Source organism: Pongo pygmaeus, chromosome 19, assembly GCF_028885625.2.
Source record: "Pongo pygmaeus isolate AG05252 chromosome 19, NHGRI_mPonPyg2-v2.0_pri, whole genome shotgun sequence".
Classification (NCBI taxonomy): Eukaryota; Metazoa; Chordata; class Mammalia; order Primates; family Hominidae; genus Pongo; species Pongo pygmaeus.
Window position 1 is genome coordinate 3988943 of NC_072392.2, and position 19737 is coordinate 4008679.

Sequence of the window (19737 nt, forward strand, 5' to 3'; positions counted from 1 at the left end):
AAGTGCTGGGTGACAGGCGTGAGCCACTGCGCCCAGGCCGATTGTCTGTTTTTCAACACTTCCCATCTGCTCTATGCTTTCTTCCAAGGGACCATCTTGCTAGAGAATGTGGGCTCTGGCACTGGGGCAGACAACAGGCCTCAGATGCTGACTTGCTCCTCAGATGCTAGATTGGCCTGTGTCTGATTTCTTTTTTTTTTTTTTTTTTTGGATTCACACTGTCTTATAAAAAACAGACCCTGGGGAAATGTTTGGGAAGAAAATGGATTGACTGGTTAGGGCTATTGGGTTCTACTTTATCAAAAAGGCTCTTATTTGAATGAATTATGACTTCAGGTAATTTAACAATTTTCCAGTAAGTCCCTTCTCTTGAAATATTTTCATTCTTCTGCTCCCGTTTTGGGTGGGGTAAGGGGTGCAGAAGGGTGCAATCTTTACCAGTATCAACGCTTAGATTTCTTCACAGTACAGAGGCAGTAAAGCACTGCAGGCAGCAGGTAACATGCACATAGGGGGCTAGGCTAGGTCAGGCCTTTGCTATCCATTTACACATATACACAGAAGGTCCTACTCTGTAGCGTGAACAAACTCCACATGGATTTGGTATAGGAGAAAATGTGTAAAGACAACAATATATTAGCAATACAACTAAATATCCTAGAGACGGCCACTTACATTCTGGGAGTAGAAAGAAACTTCAGAATTATTAGGACAAAGGGCCTTAATGAAAAGTCCAAAATATGAGATACTCAGGGGAGAAGGGGTAATGTAGTTTCATTACCTTTAAGCTTAAAATATATTCCAAACTAAGACACAAATACATAGTGGCCGGGCGCAGCGGCTCCTGACTGTAATCCCAGCACTTTGGGAGGCCGAGGTGGGCAGTTCACTTGAGGCCAGGGGTTTGAGACCAGCCTGGCCAACATGGCAAACCCAATCTCTACAAAAATACAAAAATTAGCCAAGCGTAGTGGCACGTGGCTGTAATCCCAGCTACTAGGGAGGCTGAGGCAGGAGAATCGCTTGAACCCAGGAGGTGGAGGTTGCAGTAAGCCGAGATTGCAGCACTGCACTCCAGCCTGGGCGACAGAGCAAGACTGTGTCTTTTTAAAAAAAGAGAGATAAATACACAGTAAAGCTAAGAAAAGATAGGTTAATGAAAAATGTATAATACACCAACCATACAGAAGATAAACTGGGCAATACTGCACAGGTATATGAAAACCTATGAATGACTGGATTCAGATGGATAGCATGATAAAAAAAAATTTTATATCTTAAATCCTTAAGTCCTCTTAGAAGAATTATAGACTTTGGATCAGATTTACTTTATTAATAAGATCCAAATATAAAGTTCTTTTTACTTATAATCATACACATTATATATAAATATATTCACCCCACACAAAGAAGCTATTTAGAAATTACTAGAAATAGAAAATTAATAAAGTTTTACATTAAAAGAAAGTCAGCCCAGAGGGTACATAAAGGAAAAGGACAACTGATATCAGAACAGCAGAACAAAGGGAGGGAACAGAAAATGTCACAAGCACCGTTTATAAGGTTTCTGTCAATAAGAAAATGGTTAACACATTTTAGAAAGATTTCAAATCATCAGCAACAGTTAAAATAAAAACTGGTGCTTAAAAGTTTCAGTTACTTCATCACCTCATTCACTGACACTGCCAGGTAAATGAGGCATGACTATTACAATCCAACCACATAAAAATATTCCTAACAAAAAACTTCACACTAAAAAAATCCATATACAATATTTCTTTCAATGCAGCTTCTTGACGGTTTTATTCAGCCAGTAACCTTCATTATTCAATTAATACAAACCATATTTCATGCTGCTCCAGTTGGTGGCATCATTTTCAAATTTACTAAAAATTAACGGGAACATCCTACTGAAGAAACCCATCGGCCGGGCGCAGTGGCTCACGCCTTTAATCCCAGCACTCTGGGAGGCTGAGGTGGACGGATCACCTAAGGTTGGGAGTTCGAGACCAGCCTGACCAACATGAAGGAACCCCGTCTCTACTAAAAATACAAAATTAGCCGGGCGTGGTGGCGGGTGCCTGTAATCCCAGCTACTCAGGAGGCTGAGGCAGGAGCATCGCTTGAACCTGGGAGGCAGAGGTTGCGGTGAGCCGAGACTGAGCCATTGCACTCCAGCCTGGGCGACAGGAGCGAAACTCCATCTCAACAAAAAAAAAAAAAAAAAAGAAAGAAAGAAAGAAAAAAGAAACCCACCAACTGATGTTGGTTATTAAGGTAAAAAAGTTCAGGAAGAACTGTTTTTATAAAGTGAAGACTCATCTTCTTGCTCAGATCAGACAAATCCAAGGAGACGGCATCCCTGTGGCCAAACAGGTGCCCCCTGTGGACTCTCCCGGAGACACGGCCTGCCTGTTCCACTCTTTAGATAAAATGACTGCTATACTTGGTTATTAGGATGATCACTCACTATTTTGCTGACAGATTCTAATGTGTGCTCAGACTAAACCGAAATCTCATATATTAAAGACTTTCACTCTTAACAGTTAAAGTGAAAAAAACTCCTACAGGAACTGGACCTGGTTATGGCATTTCCATTGCAGGGGCAAGGGATGAACGGCAGGGTTGGCCCCGCCATTCCCCTGGTAATCACTGCTGGGTGTGCTACTCACATTGCCTCGTATTCTCTGAACAAACCAATAAAGCAAAAGTAATTCCCACTTTATGGATGAGGAAGACGTAGAATGTGACTTGTCCAAGGCCACAGAGTAAACAGATGAGCTGAGATTCAAACCTTGGTAAACACGAGCTTCATAAAGCCAGTGCTCTGTCTACTGTAATATGCAACACTCTCTAAAGTTAGCAAAATCAAGTTTATTATACCCACACTGTAATCCACATACTTGCAAGCAATTAATAAACTCAGAGTGGAAGATTAAATCATCTGAAAATAAACATCAAAAATGTATCAGTAATTCTTGGCAATTCTTGTAGCTAAGCAATCACCAAAATATTTAATAACTCAAAGATGATTTATCATCAAACATAAGAATTAACTCCCTGGGAGGAAAGAAAGAAAATTCTCAGATTTTTTTTTTTAGTAACAGGGTATCTGTTTCCAAAATAAACATCTCAGACATGAAACAGTGTGGGAAAGAATCATTCCCTATGTGGTGGAGATTTCCCCACTGAATCACACTCAGTGCTAAGCACCCGCTGGCTTTGCACAGCACATAACGGTGCTTGAGGAAGATGCATCTGCTCTTGACACTGATATACTCGAAGGATTTCCTACCCAGTGATGAGCAAAATTTTCCTCTCTACCAGCCAGCAAGCTCAGCACTCCAACACATGGCTTATAAGGATACTTGTATTAAAACCCTGGCCCAAAAAGGACAAAGCTGGCACAGGACCACATCTTGATGTAACTACATTCCACCAACTAGGAGCAATTTGTGAATGGCAAAAATGTAGCATAGACAATAATGGTATAACAATGCATCATCAAAAGGGGAAAATATAGATGATTAAGATGGAATGAAACGAGTAGATTCTCTCTTTGATGTCTACATGTAAATAAAAAAAAAAGTGGCCACGGCAGTGTACTTCAATCAAGTCAACCATCCCTCCACAAAACTAACGCTTTGACACTTTGGAAAGCTTTCATTTCTCACTGGAACTCTACCTCTGTACAGATTTCACTCTGTCTAAAATGACCATTGCAAAGCAAAATCTGCCAGGATCCATTTGGGACTCATGAATTAGTAAGACTATGGAAAAAAAAAACAAACAAAAACCTAGTATTTTTTTTCCTTTGACAAGTTAATTCATTAAGATTAAAATGTTTTGGCCGGGCGCGGTGGCTCACACCTCTAATCCCAGCATTTTGGGAGGCCAAGGCAGGCAGATCATAAGGTCAGGAGATCGAGACCATCCTGGCTAACACGGTGAAACCCCATCTCTAATAAAAATACAAAAAATTAGCTGGGCGTGGTGACGGGCGCCTGTAGTCCCAGCTACTGGGGAGGCTGAGGCAGGAGAATGGCATGAACCCAGGAGGCGGAGCTTGCAGTGAGCCGAGATCACGCCACTGCACTCCAGCCTGGGCGACAGAGCGAGACTCCGTCTCAAAAAAAAAAAAAAAAAGATTTAAATGTTTTGTTCTCAAGTCTATCATTTCTGTATTCTTCCAACTACTAACAATACATTCAAAATATAGCTACAATTTCAAATAACTCTGCTAGAACAAAATGAAACTCTATCAATTTATCATAATAGAGGCCTAGCCTGTTAAAGTGAAAACCCTGAAGCTAAGAACATGTTTCAACATTTATGGTTTTGCTACTATCCTTGTATCTGTGGTAGGATACAAAAGCAAAACCTTCCTAGCACAATTCCTGGAGAAAGCGATCCATTGAACAAGCAAATATATCAAGTGCTTACAAGTAAAAGGTAGTTCTTCACACAAGTACCATCTTTGTAGCCTTTCCTCCTGGGGCCCTGCTGGCACTGTGAATGGCCAAACTAACAAGGCATAGGCAACAGCTCTTGAGTGCTTCCTCTGACCCAAGGATCAAATTCTAAATCATGTAGCCTGTGAGTACAGACTAGAGAAGCCTTTGAAAATTTTGGGAACAAGGTCAGAAAGTCTTCAAAAATTATTTGGATAAAAATAAAATTGCCTGCAAGGAAAAATATACACTTCTTCCTACCTCTTTGGATTCCTTTGTGTAACAAGCTCCAGCCACTCTTGTCAACCATGTCCACGTCAGCTTTGTGACTAACCAGCGTGGTGGCAATACTCTCCAGTCGTCGTGAAAGGGCTAGATCTAATGCCAGATCTCCGTTATGATCCGCTTCATTCAGCTTCCCAGGGAGCTACACAAACAAGTTTGTAAATTAGCACCCAGTGAGTAGAGAATACGACCTATTTTAATTTCTCCCACCGTCACTGACCCTTAAATATCATCTCTTACACAAATGTCAAATTTAAGTGCTCCAACACTGCTTACTCCCCAAATTCAACTTTATTCACAAACTTCTATCAGGCTTCCTCAGGGTACATGTTTTCAGGGAGTACAGAATTAATGGGGATCACATAGCCAACATAAACAATGTGGGAGACGATGTAAGGGCCACCAGGAAAATGTGGACAGAGTGCTGTGGGGCACAAGTTAGTGCCAGGCAGAGGCTCAGAGAGTTTTACGGTGAACAGCTAATGTTTTCATGAAAGGCGGTGGCGTTCCTATCTCATTCTTCCCAGCAGTTTAATGTCTCCCCATACACTGGATACCCGGGATGAAACATACTTCGCTCCCATCTGTCAAGAGTCATCACATTTCTTTCACGGTCATATGGTGGGCAGAATTATGGCCTCCCAAAGATGCACATGTCCTAATCCCCAGAACCCGTAAAGATGCCACGTTACATGGCAAAAGGCACTTTGAGGATGTGATTAAGGACCTTGTGATAGGGACAGTATCCCAGATTATCCAAGAGGCCCGACCTATCTAAACACAGAGGGCCCGATCTATCTAACCACACAAGTCCTTCAAAGTGAAAAAGGGAACCAGAAGAGTAAGTCAGAGAGATGTGACATGAGAAGCACCTGACCCACCACTGCTGGCTTTTAAGACAAAAGCCGGGGGCTATGAGCTAAGGAATGTGTGGCAGGCTCTAGAAGTGGGAATGGCCCTCAGCTGACGGCCAGCAAGAAAATGGGGACCTCGATCCTGTAAGTGCAAGAATCTGAATTCTGCCAAAAACCCAAATAAGCGGGAAATGGATTCTCCTCTTGAGTCTCTGGAAAGAAGCACAGCCTGCTGACACCTTGATTTTGGGCCAGTGATTCCTGTCCTGGACTTCTAGCCTACAAAACTGTAAGGCAATACATTTGTGTTGTTTTAAGCCATTAAGTTTATGGTAATTTATTATAGCAGCAAAAGTAAACTAACACAGATTTTGGCCCCTAGAAGTTAAGAAGCGTTTTTTTAAAAACAAAAACAAAAACAAAAACAAAACTACCTAAAAGCATATAAGAGGTTTTTAAATTGGGCAATGGGCTAAGGCTGAAAGAATTTTGAGAAACATGTTAGAAAAAAGCTCAGATTGCCTTGAACAAACTATTTAGTAGAAATCCATACGTTAAAGACTGTGCCAGTCATGGCTCGGAAGGAAGTGAGAAGTACCATGGAGAAAGACAAGTGCATTAGAGTTTTGGGAAATGAAGAATGGAAAAGGCAGCTACATTACCTGGGAATCCATTTCAATCAGATACAGGAAGACCACGTCTTCTCTCTCCACTTTAATGGCTTTATGTAACGGGTACTCCGTCTTGGATTTGATCATTTTGTATAACAACTGAGCGCTCATGCTGCTGAAATCCTCCTTCCTCAGGTCGTCCTAAGAATTCACAACACAGTAAAAAGCAGAACAGATACAAGGCAATGAACACAACCACCATTTAGCAAGCCCTTACAATGCGTCAGTCAGGCCCTTCTTTAAGGGCTTAACCTTTCCCAACTCATTTATTTCTCCCCAAAACCCAGTGAGGCAAGTACTTGAACATCCCCATTTTACAGAAGAAAAAATTACAGCATAAAGAGATTAGATAACTTGCTCAAGTTCAGACAGTCCTTAAATGGCTGGGGAACCAGAAGGCTGACGTTCGGAGCCTCACTCTCCTCCAGCACTACTGTGCCTCCCAGTGAGGTGGCAAAACACCAGCCCCGCATACCTCTAACAGGAATGCGCCCCGAGGGAGCCTCACATGAGAGCAGGGAGTCCTCCTCCCACCCGCCGAAAGATGGCAGTTACAAAATCAATTCCAGCTTCCACAAACAAGTCACTCCACTGAGTCGCAGCTGGTCCCTATTATTGCAGATCTCTATATTTCTACCTATTTTAAAAGAAAGGTTACCAATCCTGTTTCAATTCCTTAAAATCCAGTTCTTCTAGCCGCCTTTTCTGAAACTCTCAGGCTTTTCCCACAGTGTTGTTGAATACCAAACAATTCGCAGAAACTAATTTGCAAAAGGTAGCACCAGCCCTAATTTTCTAAAAGTGCAAACAACAACAACAAAATGTAAACACTGGCCGGGAGCAGTGGCTCACGCCTGTACTCCCAGCACTTTGGGAGGCCGAGGTGGGCGGATCGATCACCTGAGGTCGGGAGTTTGAGACCAGCCTGACTATGGAGAAACCCCCGTCTCTACTAAAAATACAAAATTAGCTGGGCGTGGTGCTGCATGCCTGTAATCCCAGCCACTCAGGAGGCCAAGGCAGGAGAATCGCTTGAACCTGGGAGGCAGAGGTTGCAGGGAGCTGAGACCGTGCCATTGCACTCCAGCCTGGGCAACAAGAGCAAAACTCAGTCTCAAAAAAAAAAATTGTAAACACTGTTCTTTATGATGAAACAACCTAAGAAAGGGAAATCCAAACTGAAAGATGCTCTCCGCCTGATTAGGAGAACAAGGGCAAGCTCTGAAACCGTGCTGCTGAAACTGCAGGGCCTGCTGGCCGTGGAGCCACATCCTATTCCTGCAGCTCAGCAGCAGCTTCCACAGATGGAGGGTGAAGGCAGGCGATGCTTCCAAGCCTGTTTCTGGACCTGAGCTATCTTTTTTGGGGGGGCGGGAGACGGAGTCTCACTCTGTCACCCAGGCTGGAGTGTAGTGGCCCGATCTCAGTTCACTGCAACCTCCGCCTCCCGGGTTTATGTGATTCTCCTGCCACAGTCTCCTGAGTAGCTGGGACTACAGGCAGGCACCACTGAGCCCAGCTAATTTTTGTATTTTTAGTAGAGATGGGGTTTCACCATGTTGGCCAGGATGGTCTCGAACTCCTGAACTCAAGTGGTCTGCCCACCTCGGCCTCCCAAAGTGCTGGAATTGCAGGCGTGAGCCACCACGCCCAGCCAGACCTGAGCTATCTTTTGTCCTTCAGCTCTGAAATCACAGAACTACCAGAATTTGAGTTGAAAAGAGTCTCATAGATCATCTAATCAAACTATTTATTCTTCCATTGTGTAACAAGAGAAAACTAGGTGCCAGAGAGGTCACTTTCCATGGAACTATGTTCCAAACGGCAGTCTCCTGACTGCCAGCTAGAGTGCTTTGTCGACACCCTCAACCTCACTCACCCAATGACTTGCAATAATTTCTGCACAGTAGTTCATCAGTGTGCTGGCATTCAGCTCCTCTGCCGTCTGGTAGAAGCGAATACAGTTCCTGACATTCACTAGAGACATAACACCCTTCTCACATCTGTAAGACAGTATTCATCATGAGCAGTATTACTGGACAAATACATTCACAAACGAACAAACCAAAGCGATCATCTTTGTACTGGCTGGCTATGTCCTATTAATAACACTATGGGGTAAGGTTATGCAAAGTGTTATGAATAAATTACAGTTGGTCTCCCATATTTAAAAAGTACTAGAATTTCATTATAATTATTTCATTGCTTCGTTCTGGTCAGAATCAAAATAACATGCAAATAAACTGATTAAGCATAATACCCCACCTGTCTTAACAGTACACATATGACACCCACTGATCACACAGACAGGTAATTGTTGAATCAAGCACAAAATGGATCAACCTCTGTCCTTCAAAGAAAATTTAATTGTATGGAACACCACTTTAGTTCCCACTAGCACAAATGTATTATGCAAACAGTCTGTCTTAGAAATAGTTTCAAATACGAGGCTCTATGCTCAATAATTAACACCTCTAAAAGCTCTCCCGGCCAGGTGCAGTGGCTCACGCCTGTAATCCCAGCGCTTTGGGAGGCCGAGGTGGGTGGATCACCTGAGGTCGGGAGTTCGAGACCAGCCTGACCAACATGGAGGAACCTTGTGTCTACTAAAAATACAAAATTAGCCAGGTGTGGTGGCGCATGCCTGTAATCCAAGCTACTCAGGAGGCTGAGGCAGGAGAATCTCTTGAACCCGGGAGGCGGAGGTTGCGGTGAACTGAGATCATGCCATTGCACTCCAGCCTGGGCAACAAAAGCAAAACTCCGTCTCAAAAAAAAAAAAAAAAAAGCTCTCCAATAAGATGAATGTGTATGGTATGTGAATTATAACTCAATAAAGCTGTATTTTAAAAGCCCCACCTAGGATCAACTGAGGTCAGGAGCTCGAGACCAGCCTTACCAACAAGGCGAAACCATGTCTCTACTAAAAATACAAAAATTAGCCGGGCATGGTGGCAGGCGCCTGTAGTCCCAGCTACTCGGGAGGTTGAGACAGGAGAATTGCTCGAACCCAGGAGGCGGAGATTGCAGTGAGCCGAGATTGCGCCACTGCACTCCAGCCTGGTTGGCAGAGTGAGACTCCATCAACAACAACTAAAAAAAAAAAAAAAAGAAAAAGAAAAAAGAAAAAACCCACCTAAAACATCTATAATGTTTAGAAAAAAACAGCCAAATCGGCCAGGCGTGGTGGCTCACACCTAAAATCCTAGCACTTTGAGAGGCCGAGGCGGGCAGATTGCCTGAGCTCAGGAGTTCCAGACCAGCCTGGGCAACATGGCGAAACCCCGTCTCTACTAAAAATACAAAAACAAATTAGCTGGGCGTGCCTGTCGTCCCAGATATTCGGGAAGCTGAGGCACAAGAATCACTTGAACCCGGGAGACAGAGGTTGCAGTGAGCTGAGACGGTGCCACTGCACTCCAGCCTGGGTGACAGAGCAAGACTCGCCTCAAAAAAAAAAAAAAAAATTAGAAAAAATAGCCAAATCATAGTACACCCCCGACACCAAAAAAATCAGATTTCTACTATAACAACAAAACCACAGTACACCAAAATAGAGAAAAACTGGCTACAATGGATGTCCTCATTAAGCCACGTAATAACAAAAACAAGACTCTTTCAGAATCATTAATAAGGAAATACGGCCAGGTGCAGAGGCTCACATCTGTAATCCCAGCACTCTCGGAGGCCAAGGCAGGAGGAGTATTTGTGGCCACGAGTTCAAGACCAGCCTGGGCAACACAGCAAGACCCTGTCTCTACCAAAACAATTCAGAAATTAGGCGGGCATGGTAGCGTGTGCCTGTAGTCCCAGCTACTCAGGAGGCTGAAGTGAGAGCCCAGGAGTTCAAGGCTGCAGTGAGCCGTGATCACACCACTGTACACCTGCCTAGATGACAGACAAGAGACCCTGTCTCAAAAAAAAAAAAAAAAAAAAAAGAACATCAACTACATCAGAGAAGAGAGAGCTGAAGGCAGGCAAATAGGTCTCTGGTAGCAAAAGCAGGACCACATCGTAGTCTGGAAGATACGGCACTGGAAAGACACACTTCCTCTATGCCAGAATTCCTGGAAGCCTTAGGGAGTCTCCCATGAGAACAGGCCCATGGGGAAAAGTGGCCAGGGCACAGCCCTTCACCTCCCTCGCCTCCACAACTCCCTCCAAATCAGGTTCACCTCCAAGGGCAGTCACAGACGACTAGTATGGTTTCACGAGATTTCCTGACACCCACCACTGTTTTCCCTGCCAGCAGCCTCCACCAAAACTCTTTTCTAACCACAAAGGCAGGATGTGGTGGACAGAGAAAAATAAACAACAAGGTAAAAAAGAACTGAGTGGAGACCCATTAAATTTTAGGGGCGAAATTACTTGAGCTCTCTGTGCCTCTGTCTCCTCCTCTGTAAAATAAAGATGTTACTCTACTTCAGATATTTGAGGAACACTTGTGTGTTTGTCAAGATGGAGAAGAACTAGTTACACTCAGCACAGCTTGAGGTATGTAGTAAATATGCTTGGAAGTTTGAGGTCCCTCTCCTAGCCCCTCTCGTCTCTAAAACCTGAAATTCCTTTACTAAGGAAAAAGCACAAAAGGAAATGACATAATGTTAATAACCCACATTAGTGGATTTCAGTACTGTTGACCATAACTAGCTAGCAGATAACTCCCAATCTTGACGGACGGGCTTTAGTAACAGACGCAGAAAAAGACCATGGGAATGGGTGATGGCAGAAGAAAGGAACATCATGAGAAAGACCTGGGAAGAATGCAGAACACACTTTTTCTTTCTTTTTTTTTGAGACGGAGTCTAGCTTCGTCGCCAGGCTGGAGTGCAGTGACATGATCTTGGCTCACTGCAACCTCCGCCTTCCAGGTTCAAGCGATTCTCCTGCCTCAGCCCCCGAGTAGCTGGGATTACAGGCACGTGCCACCACACCCAGCTAATTTTTCTATTTCTTTTTTAATAGAGATGGGGTTTCCCCATGTTAGCCAGGATGGTCTCGATCTCCTGACCTCATTATCTTCCCACCTCCGCCTCCCAAAGTGCTGGGATTACAGGCATGAGCCACCGCGCCCCACCTCACAACACACTTTCAAAACCTCATGAAGGAGAGGCTAGGAGCAAGAATACAATCTTGGAGTCATTTCTCTATTTAGCAGTAAATGCAGGCACCTGCTTTACACTAAGACCTGTCAAAGCTTTGGGGTTTTTTTGTTGTTGTTGCTGGTTTTTTTTTGAGACAGAGTCTTGCTCTGTCGCCCAGGCTGGAGTGCAGTGGCATGATCTCGGCTCACTGCAACCTCCACCTCCCAGGTTCAAGCGATTCTCCTGCCTCAGACTCCAGAGTAGCTGGGATTACAGGCGCCCGCCACCACGCCTGGCTAATTTTTATTTTTGTATTATTAGTAGGGACGGGGTTTCACCATGGCCAGGCTGGGTGCTTTGTTTTTAATTAACATTACTGACTTGGTGTAAGGAAGCATCTCTCCCAGGGCACTTTAAAAATCATGTTGTTACAATATCTAAGTAAGTTACATTAATAAGTTAAGTTACAATAATAAACAAGAATGTAAGTTACATACAACAGCATTATATTTCCTTTTTTTTTTTTTGAGACGAAGTCTTACTCTGTCACCCAGGCTGGAATGCAATGGCACAATCTCGGCTCACTGCAACCTCCACCTCCCAGGTTCATGCGATTCTCCTGTCTCCTGCCTCTGCCTCCCGTGTAGCTGGGACTAAAGGTGTCCGCCACCACGCCCAGCTAATTTTTTGTATTTTTAGTAGAGATGAGGTTTCACCATGTTAGCCAGGATGGTCTCGATCTCCTGACTTCGGGATCCGCCCACCTCGGCCTCCCAAAGTGCTGGGATTGCAGGTGTGAGCCACCACACCCAGTCAACAGCATTATATTTCTAAGCCTCAGTTTTCTGTACCATTGGTTTCTCCAAACCTGTAGCACATCACAGCAATGTCTGACAAAGTCACTCTAACCTCAGCTATGAAATCAGAGCATTCCAGGAGGAAAAAAACCTCTTTTCAGATAGCTTTCAGAAGCTTTTACCATTTTTACAACTAATATTCAATCTGCCTTCCTAACATCCTAACACCAGGCAGCCTAATACACAGTGTGACCTTAGGAAGTAATAACTCAAATTTGTAGAGCACTTTACAAAGCACTTTTACAGACAAATGCTGAGAACCTGAAAATTCCATTCCCCTCCTTTTCACTGTCAAATGCCATTGCACCAAGGGACTCAAATATGTTTCATGAAGGCAGATCTTTTATCAAAGCTGGCAGACATTTCACTGTCACCAATTCTAGGATCTCCAGAGTGCCATTTGCCATTTGGATAGATTATAAATAGTAACTGACATGATTTACGCAACCAAGGAACATGTAATCTTATTTAGAAATTAAGATTCTCAGTTCCTATATTCTCTTTGAAAATAGCAAGACAGACTAACTTTCACTCGAAGGGAATTTTTAAATTATTATTTTTAACTTTAGAGTACAGAAAGGATACAGATATACAAAAACGATAAATCTAACTTTTTTTTTTTTTTTTTTGAGACGGAGTTTCACTCATGTTGCCCAGGCTGGAGCAACAAGGCTCAATCCAGGCTCACCACAACCTCCACCTCCCAAGTTCAAGCAATTCTCCTGCCTCAGCCTCCCGAGTAGCTGGGATTACAGGTGCCCGTCACCACACCTGGCTAATTTTTTTGTATTTTTAGTAGAGACGGGGTTTCACCATGTTGGTGACTTTTAAAGTATAAAATCAAGCATATATTTAAACGTCCCACAAACTCCTGTCTAGTTTTCATATCACTCATGAGTGGATGTGGGAAAAAAAAATTACTGAAAAATGACAGAAGGTAAACAATGATTTAGTTACAAATGACTTTTTTCTTTATATCATTCTGTATCTTCCAAATATCATATACCGAACATGTATTATACTTTTGTAAGGAGAAAAAAATTAACTGTCATTTTTTTAGTATACATTAATTATCTCTTTTAAAACAGTAGCCAGGCACGGTAGGTCACACCTGTAATCCCAGCACCTTGGGAGGCTGAGGTGGGCGGATCACCTGAGGCTAGGAGTTTGAGACTAACCTGGCCAACATGTCAAAACCCCGTCTCTACTAAAAATACAAAAATTAGCTGGGCGTGGTGGCAGTCGCCTGTAATCCCAGCTACTCAGGAGGCCGAGGCAGGAGAATCGCTTGAATCGGGAGGTGGAGGTTGCAGTGAGCCAAGATTGTGCCATTGCACTCCAGCGAGGGCGGTAAGAGTGAAACTCTGCCTCAAAAAACAAAAAATTAAAACAGCCGGGTACAGTGGTTCACGCCTGTAATCCCAGCACTTTGGGAGGCCGAGGCAGAAGGATCACTTGAGGTCAGGAGTTCAACTGGCCAACATGGCAAAACCCCATCTCTACTAAAAATATAAAAATTAGCCAGGCGTGGTGGCGTGCACCTGTAATCCCAGCTACTCAGGAGGCTCGCTTGAACTTGGAGGTGGAAGTTGCAGTGAGCCGAGACTGCACCATTGCACTCCAGCCTGGGTGACACAGTGAGGCTGTCTCAAAAAAAAAAAAAAAAAAAAAAAAAAAATTAAGAGTATTTTCTTCAGTGTGCGCTCCATGGTAGAAAAAAAAAGAAAAAAAGTATTTTCCTGATGCTTACTATAAAAACTTCCTTGTCATCAAATCAGTGCTAGCATTCCAAAACCAGCGAGATCCCCACATTACAAAAAGAGCAACGGCTGCTTCACACTGAACCGCACCCGTCGCTAGCACCCTTTCATTATCTCAAGCATGTAATTCCTTCCAAGGACAGCAGGGGGCACTCTGTGACCCTTTAAAAGCCAACACTTGACTCCACTCCTGTTGTCTTCCACTCCAGCTCTTAAGAAAGCCATGACAGATAATAACTCAATACTCATATCTAACAATAAAAAATTAAGCATCTGGTAACGTTGACAGTTATGAAGCCTACTCAGTCAACAAACAGTTTAATTAAAGAATCCATTACACAGATTACAATTATCTAAACTACTCCAACCCCAAGACATTTTTACAAAAGCAATTTAATTTACATAAGCAAGTTTGACAAGGTCAACAGGAGAAAGCTCAGGAAGTCTGGAAAACATATAAAGACATAAATCATAATCTAATTAAAATCAGTCTCATTTCACTCTCACCAAAACTCCTCACCAAAACAAATTAACAAACAAACAAATGAAAGAGTTAACTGAATGGCCTCAATAATCAAATCACCTTTGCTAATAGCCTAATGCTGTATGCACCTATCGATTGTGGACCTGCTTTTGTTTTTTATTTATAGGATTTAGATATCAAAATGCACTCAAACCCACATCAATAACAGACAGGAGTAAGCCGTCCACTGATTTCACGTGGGGCACAGTGAGCCCTCCTGGGCAAACACCAGCCCATGACGAAAATGGCAAGCAGCTCTAGGCAGCAGAGTCTCTCTGGGGAAAACACAGCAACAGGTGGAGTGCCTCCTGATGGCTGAAACCATCCCTTCACTCACCCAGGAGAAAAGCCATTCCTTTATGCACCCAGGGGAATACAAAAGATGACCAAATGCTGTAAAAAGCCACTCCATCACCAAGCTGATTACCAAGAGCCACAGCTCCAATAGACAGATGCTCCCGGACATCTCATCTGACATTATTTAGTGAACGTTTTGTTTTCTGCTGTTCTAAAATGCCAACTTGGGAGAGCAACACAGAAAATGTAATATAAAAACACAGCATGCTATCTCCTTGACAACCTAAAATGCGGTAACTTAAATGAAGTGAGATCTCTGGAACACTGGCTATGACACTTATTTGGACAATATTTTCACATATTCATTTAGGCACTCATTGTTTCCAACAAAGAGACTATGACTAAGGATTTCATTCAACTTGATATATCAGAAAATAGAGTAAAATGTCAAGGGAAACAGAGAGGGAAGGAAAGCTGAAAGTTTGGACACTGGATTATATTATTTCATATTTAATTTTTCAGTTTATACGATTACGTGATTTCAGGTAACAGACCAGTGAAAGAAAAGAGAATAGCAAAAGCTTTAGCAAAATTTAGCTACAAGATAACACAAAGCGAGGGAGGTAACAAACTCTGTCCCCAGCATCGCCTTTAAAGCAACACCTTGCCAAGTTATTTACATTAGCAGAAGAAGCTGTTTTCCCAGAGCTCGGCATAATTAAAGCTCAGCCACCACCAGCTGAGGTGCTTGAATATATCTGCTGTGACTTGCCTCTCCCTGAGGAGCTGTAGCTGAAACCGATTTGCTAGTTTCATCAGTTCAGTCAGGAACACATCATCCTCTCTGAACTCCAACTCATCTGTATAGATCCAGCGAAGCATTGTCATCGCCACCTCAGGGTTAGCATCTGGTTAAAGAAAGTAGAGACAACAACTGAAAAAGCATGGAATGACATGCTTAGACTTTCTCAAGGGATCCCTAAAATTTGAGGCTAATAAAGTAAATGACAGTATACCCAACTTAAAGGAATATTACACAGTCATTAAAAATGGGGACTCGGCCGGGTGCAGTGGGCTCATGCCTGTAATCCCAGCACTTTGGGAGGCCGAGGCGGGCAGACCACGAGGTCAGGAGTTTGAGACCAGCCTGACCGACATGCTGAAACCCCATCTCTACTAAAAATACAAAAAAAAAATTAGCCGGGCCTGGTGGTGCACGCCTGTAATCCCAGCTACTCAGGGGCTGAGGCAGGAGAATCGCTTGAACCCAGGAGACGGAGGTTGCAGTGAGCAGAGATCGAGCCACTGCACTCCAGCCTGGGTGACAGAGGGAGACTCCGTCTCAAAAAAAAAGTGACTCAGCAGTCTGGGCAGCATTTGACTCTGAAGTTTCACAGTGGGCAGTGAGTGAGGAAATAAACCTACTACAGATATGTTGAATAAATTGGGGAAAACATTTGAAACATATGACAAAGAGTTAACATTATTTTTTTTTCTTTTGAGACAGGGTCTCACTATGTCACCCAGGCTGGAATGCAGTGGCACAATCATGTCTCACTGAGGCCTCGAACTCCCTGGGCTCAAGTGGTCCTTCCACCTCAGCCTCCCAAGTAGCTGGGACCGCAGGTGTGTGCTAGCATACCAGGTTAATTTTTGTATTTTTTGTAGAGACAGTTTCGCCATGTTGCCCAGGCTGGTCTCGAAATCCTGGGCTCAAACAATCCACCTGCCTCGGCCTCCTAAAGCGTTAGGATTACAGGCGTGAGCCGCTTCACCCAGCCTGAGTTAACATTCTTTATAATAAAAAGACCTTACAAATAAAAATAAAAAGATGGACACCCAATGGAAAAATGGGCAATGGATATAAATAGGTAATTCACAAAGATAAATAATGACTAATCAACCTTACTGATAACCAAATACAAATTGAAACAACAGTACATTTTTTTATCTCTCAGATTAGCAAAGATTCTTTAAAGAACATAACCTTTCACACAGCAACTACATATGTAGATATTATCCAAAGAAAATAACTGGACAGATATAGAAAAATATACTAAGATGCTCAGCACAATATTATTAATGAAGAACTGGAACAAAAATCTTAAGAGTCCAACAATGGAGAACTAATTAAATAAATTACAATATACATACACACTGAAAAAATGCAATTAAAACTACATAGATATATATTCAACATAAGATATTTACTACAGTAGGCTTTCTGAAAAGTAGGCTAAAAATACTTGTATAAGATCTCATTGGCTGGGTGCAGTGGCTCATGCCTATAATCTCAATGCTTTGGGAGGCCAAGGTGGGCGGATGGCTTGAGCCCGGGAATTCAAGACCAGTGCGGGCAACATGGTGAAACCCTCTGTCTTTACAAAAATTCAAAAATTACACCAAAATCTCAGAAATCACCACTAAAGAACTTAGCCATGTAACCAAACACCGCCTGTTCCCCAAAAACTACAGAAATAAGAAAAAATTGAACAAAATAAAACCAAAAAATATAAAAATTAGCTGGGCACATGCCATTAGTGGTGGCATGTGTCTGTAGTCCCAGACTCATGTGGGAAGAGAAACTGAGCCGGGAGGTTGGGGCAGTACTGAGCCGTGATTACACCACTGCACTCCAGCATGGGTGGCAGAACTGGAGTGCTCTGTCTCAAAAAAAAAGAGAAAAGAGAAAGAAAAAAAATAGGTCTTGCTTTTTGTTAAGATATACTTGTATGTGTATGCATGCATACATATACATATAATACCTACACACACCACACACTACACACATAGAGAGGCAGACACACATTTTTCTGTGTCTGTCTCTCAAGCGATTGGACGGATATATACTAAAATATCAACCCAGGTGGAATTTATAACTAATTTTTCTTTTAGCTTAATTTTACTTTTAGGTTTATTTTTATTTAAGAAACATGCATTACTTGTGCAATCTTTTTAAGTTAAAATAAAGACTGTACAGCAACTTGGGGAAATGCTTGGGATGAGAATCATAGTATAAAATATCTAAACTATTATTTCAACCAGAGTTAACTCTTGATTAGTGAGAATAAGAAGAATGTTGGTCAGAGGAATACTTAAAATCATGGTCAACGCAAGTAATTCTCATGGTGTTGTCCTGGGCTAGGAGATTCAGCCTCATCTGAGAACTGATTGGAAATCTGATTCTCAGTCCTACCCCAGACCTGCTGAATGAGAAACCAGAGATGGGGCCCAGCACATGTCCTAATAAGTCCTCCATGTGATTCTGATGCTCACTAAGGTTTCATAAACCGTACTTGATTCTTGATTACCTAGGAAAGGTGCAACAAGGACCAGGAACACCTTATGAACTTCATAATTAGGAATTGGCTCATTAGCTCTGATTAATCTCCTTTCCAACGAGTGGGAAGGAGCAGCTTGAAGGGGGCAATGTCAAGTGAGTGGACTTGAAGACCCCGACTTACCTGCAACCAGGTTAATTCACCATCTCCTAAAACAACCAGATATTAAAAGTAAAAAAAAAAAAAAAAAAAAAAAAAGAAAAAGAAAAAGTGAAATACACTAAAATGATAATATTGTAGTTACTATGTTAAGGTTTTTCTTTTTTCTCTCACTGAATAATGTAGTAATAGCATCTTTTTTTTTTTTTTTTTGAGACACAGTTTTGCTCTTGTCACCCAGGCTGGAGTGCAGTGGCATGATCTGGGCTCACTGCAACCTCTGCCTCCTGGGTTCAAGAGATTCTCCTGCCTCAGACTCCCAATGTAGCTGGGATTACATGCACCTGCCACCATGCCCAGCTAATTTTTTTGTATTTTTAGTTGAGATGTGGTTTCACCATGTTAGCCAGACTGGTCTTGAACTCCTGACTTCAGGTGATCCACCCGCTTCAGCCTCCCAAAAGTGCTGGGATTACGAGCCACCCTGCCCAGCCAGTAATAGCACTTTTAAAATGTTTTAAAAGAGAAAACATTTTAATACCAGACAGAAAGCTAATTAGATTTATTTAAACAACTTAGGAGGTGCTTCAGCTAAGCTATCTAAGATCATCATAGTAGATCTTGGAAGTAGGCCAAATTTCTAAGCAGGCTTTGTAAATTGCGTTCAATACCTCAGTAGTCATCTTAACGAAAAAAAAAAAAAAATGTAGGCCATGTGATTTGTCCACAGCAACCAAAAATACCAAAACACATCCTACTACTCTCACATAGCCTGATCTTGAAGACAGCTCATTCCTATCTGCTGAGAGAATCCCCAGCACCAACACCCTCAAACACCTTCCCTACAGTAGCAGTTTCTTAAATACTATTTGCAAGCTTGCCCGGTTAATCTTGACCTGTACAAGTAATAAACAAAAACCTAGATTATTGAAAAAAATTTTTAAACTACTTTCAGTAGGGATTTCCTGGGAGGGCTTGATATTTCCAACAAAATGAGGTTCAAGCGATTTACAAGCTTTCCCACTCGTGCGGGACTCTTCCCCTCATCTACTAAATATGCTGAGAATAAATTCACTTTGTGACTCAGACGAAGCAGCCAGTGGTATAAGGGCAGGCAGAGAACAATTATCAGGAAGGACGGTGTGTGCTGCAACTGTGTACTTTTGGGTAAATTGTCCAGACTGTCTGCTTCCAATCTACTTAAGCAAGTGGCTGTAAAAGCCAGATGACTGCATAAAGCAGGAGTTCTCTTTAAAAGGAGCAGACTCAGAAGAGAAAGCAGTTGGCCTCCGAGTCCTGCGTGATGGACGTAATCATCCTCTCAGAAGGCCTGGCATGCAAGCCAGAAAAATCTCTGACTTCAAGGATGAAAAGTAAAATAACACTGAAACTTCTGACTTTGTTTCACTGCAGGCCAGGACGCATGTAAATATACTTTGGAGATCTTAGGATTTTCTGTGTGGCCTAGTTTTTTGTTTTGGTCTGAATTTTAAACAAATGTTTTCCAAGACATCT

At 42.5% G+C, this 19737-nt stretch overlaps 1 protein-coding gene across 7 annotated transcripts in view; it reads right to left on the bottom strand.

Moving 5' to 3' along the window:
- ANKFY1 (ankyrin repeat and FYVE domain containing 1) overlaps positions 1-19737 on the bottom strand; it is a 100350-nt gene that overhangs the window by 37279 nt on the left and 43334 nt on the right. For all 7 annotated transcript variants that reach the window (XM_063655755.1, XM_054459315.2, XM_054459314.2 and 4 more), the window contains exons 4-7: positions 15555-15690; positions 8141-8264; positions 6253-6402; positions 4713-4878 (exon numbers count right to left, since the gene is read on the bottom strand). In XM_063655755.1, the coding sequence (XP_063511825.1) occupies positions 4713-4878; positions 6253-6402; positions 8141-8264; positions 15555-15690 (576 nt within the window). The remainder of the gene's footprint in view (positions 1-4712; positions 4879-6252; positions 6403-8140; positions 8265-15554; positions 15691-19737) is intronic.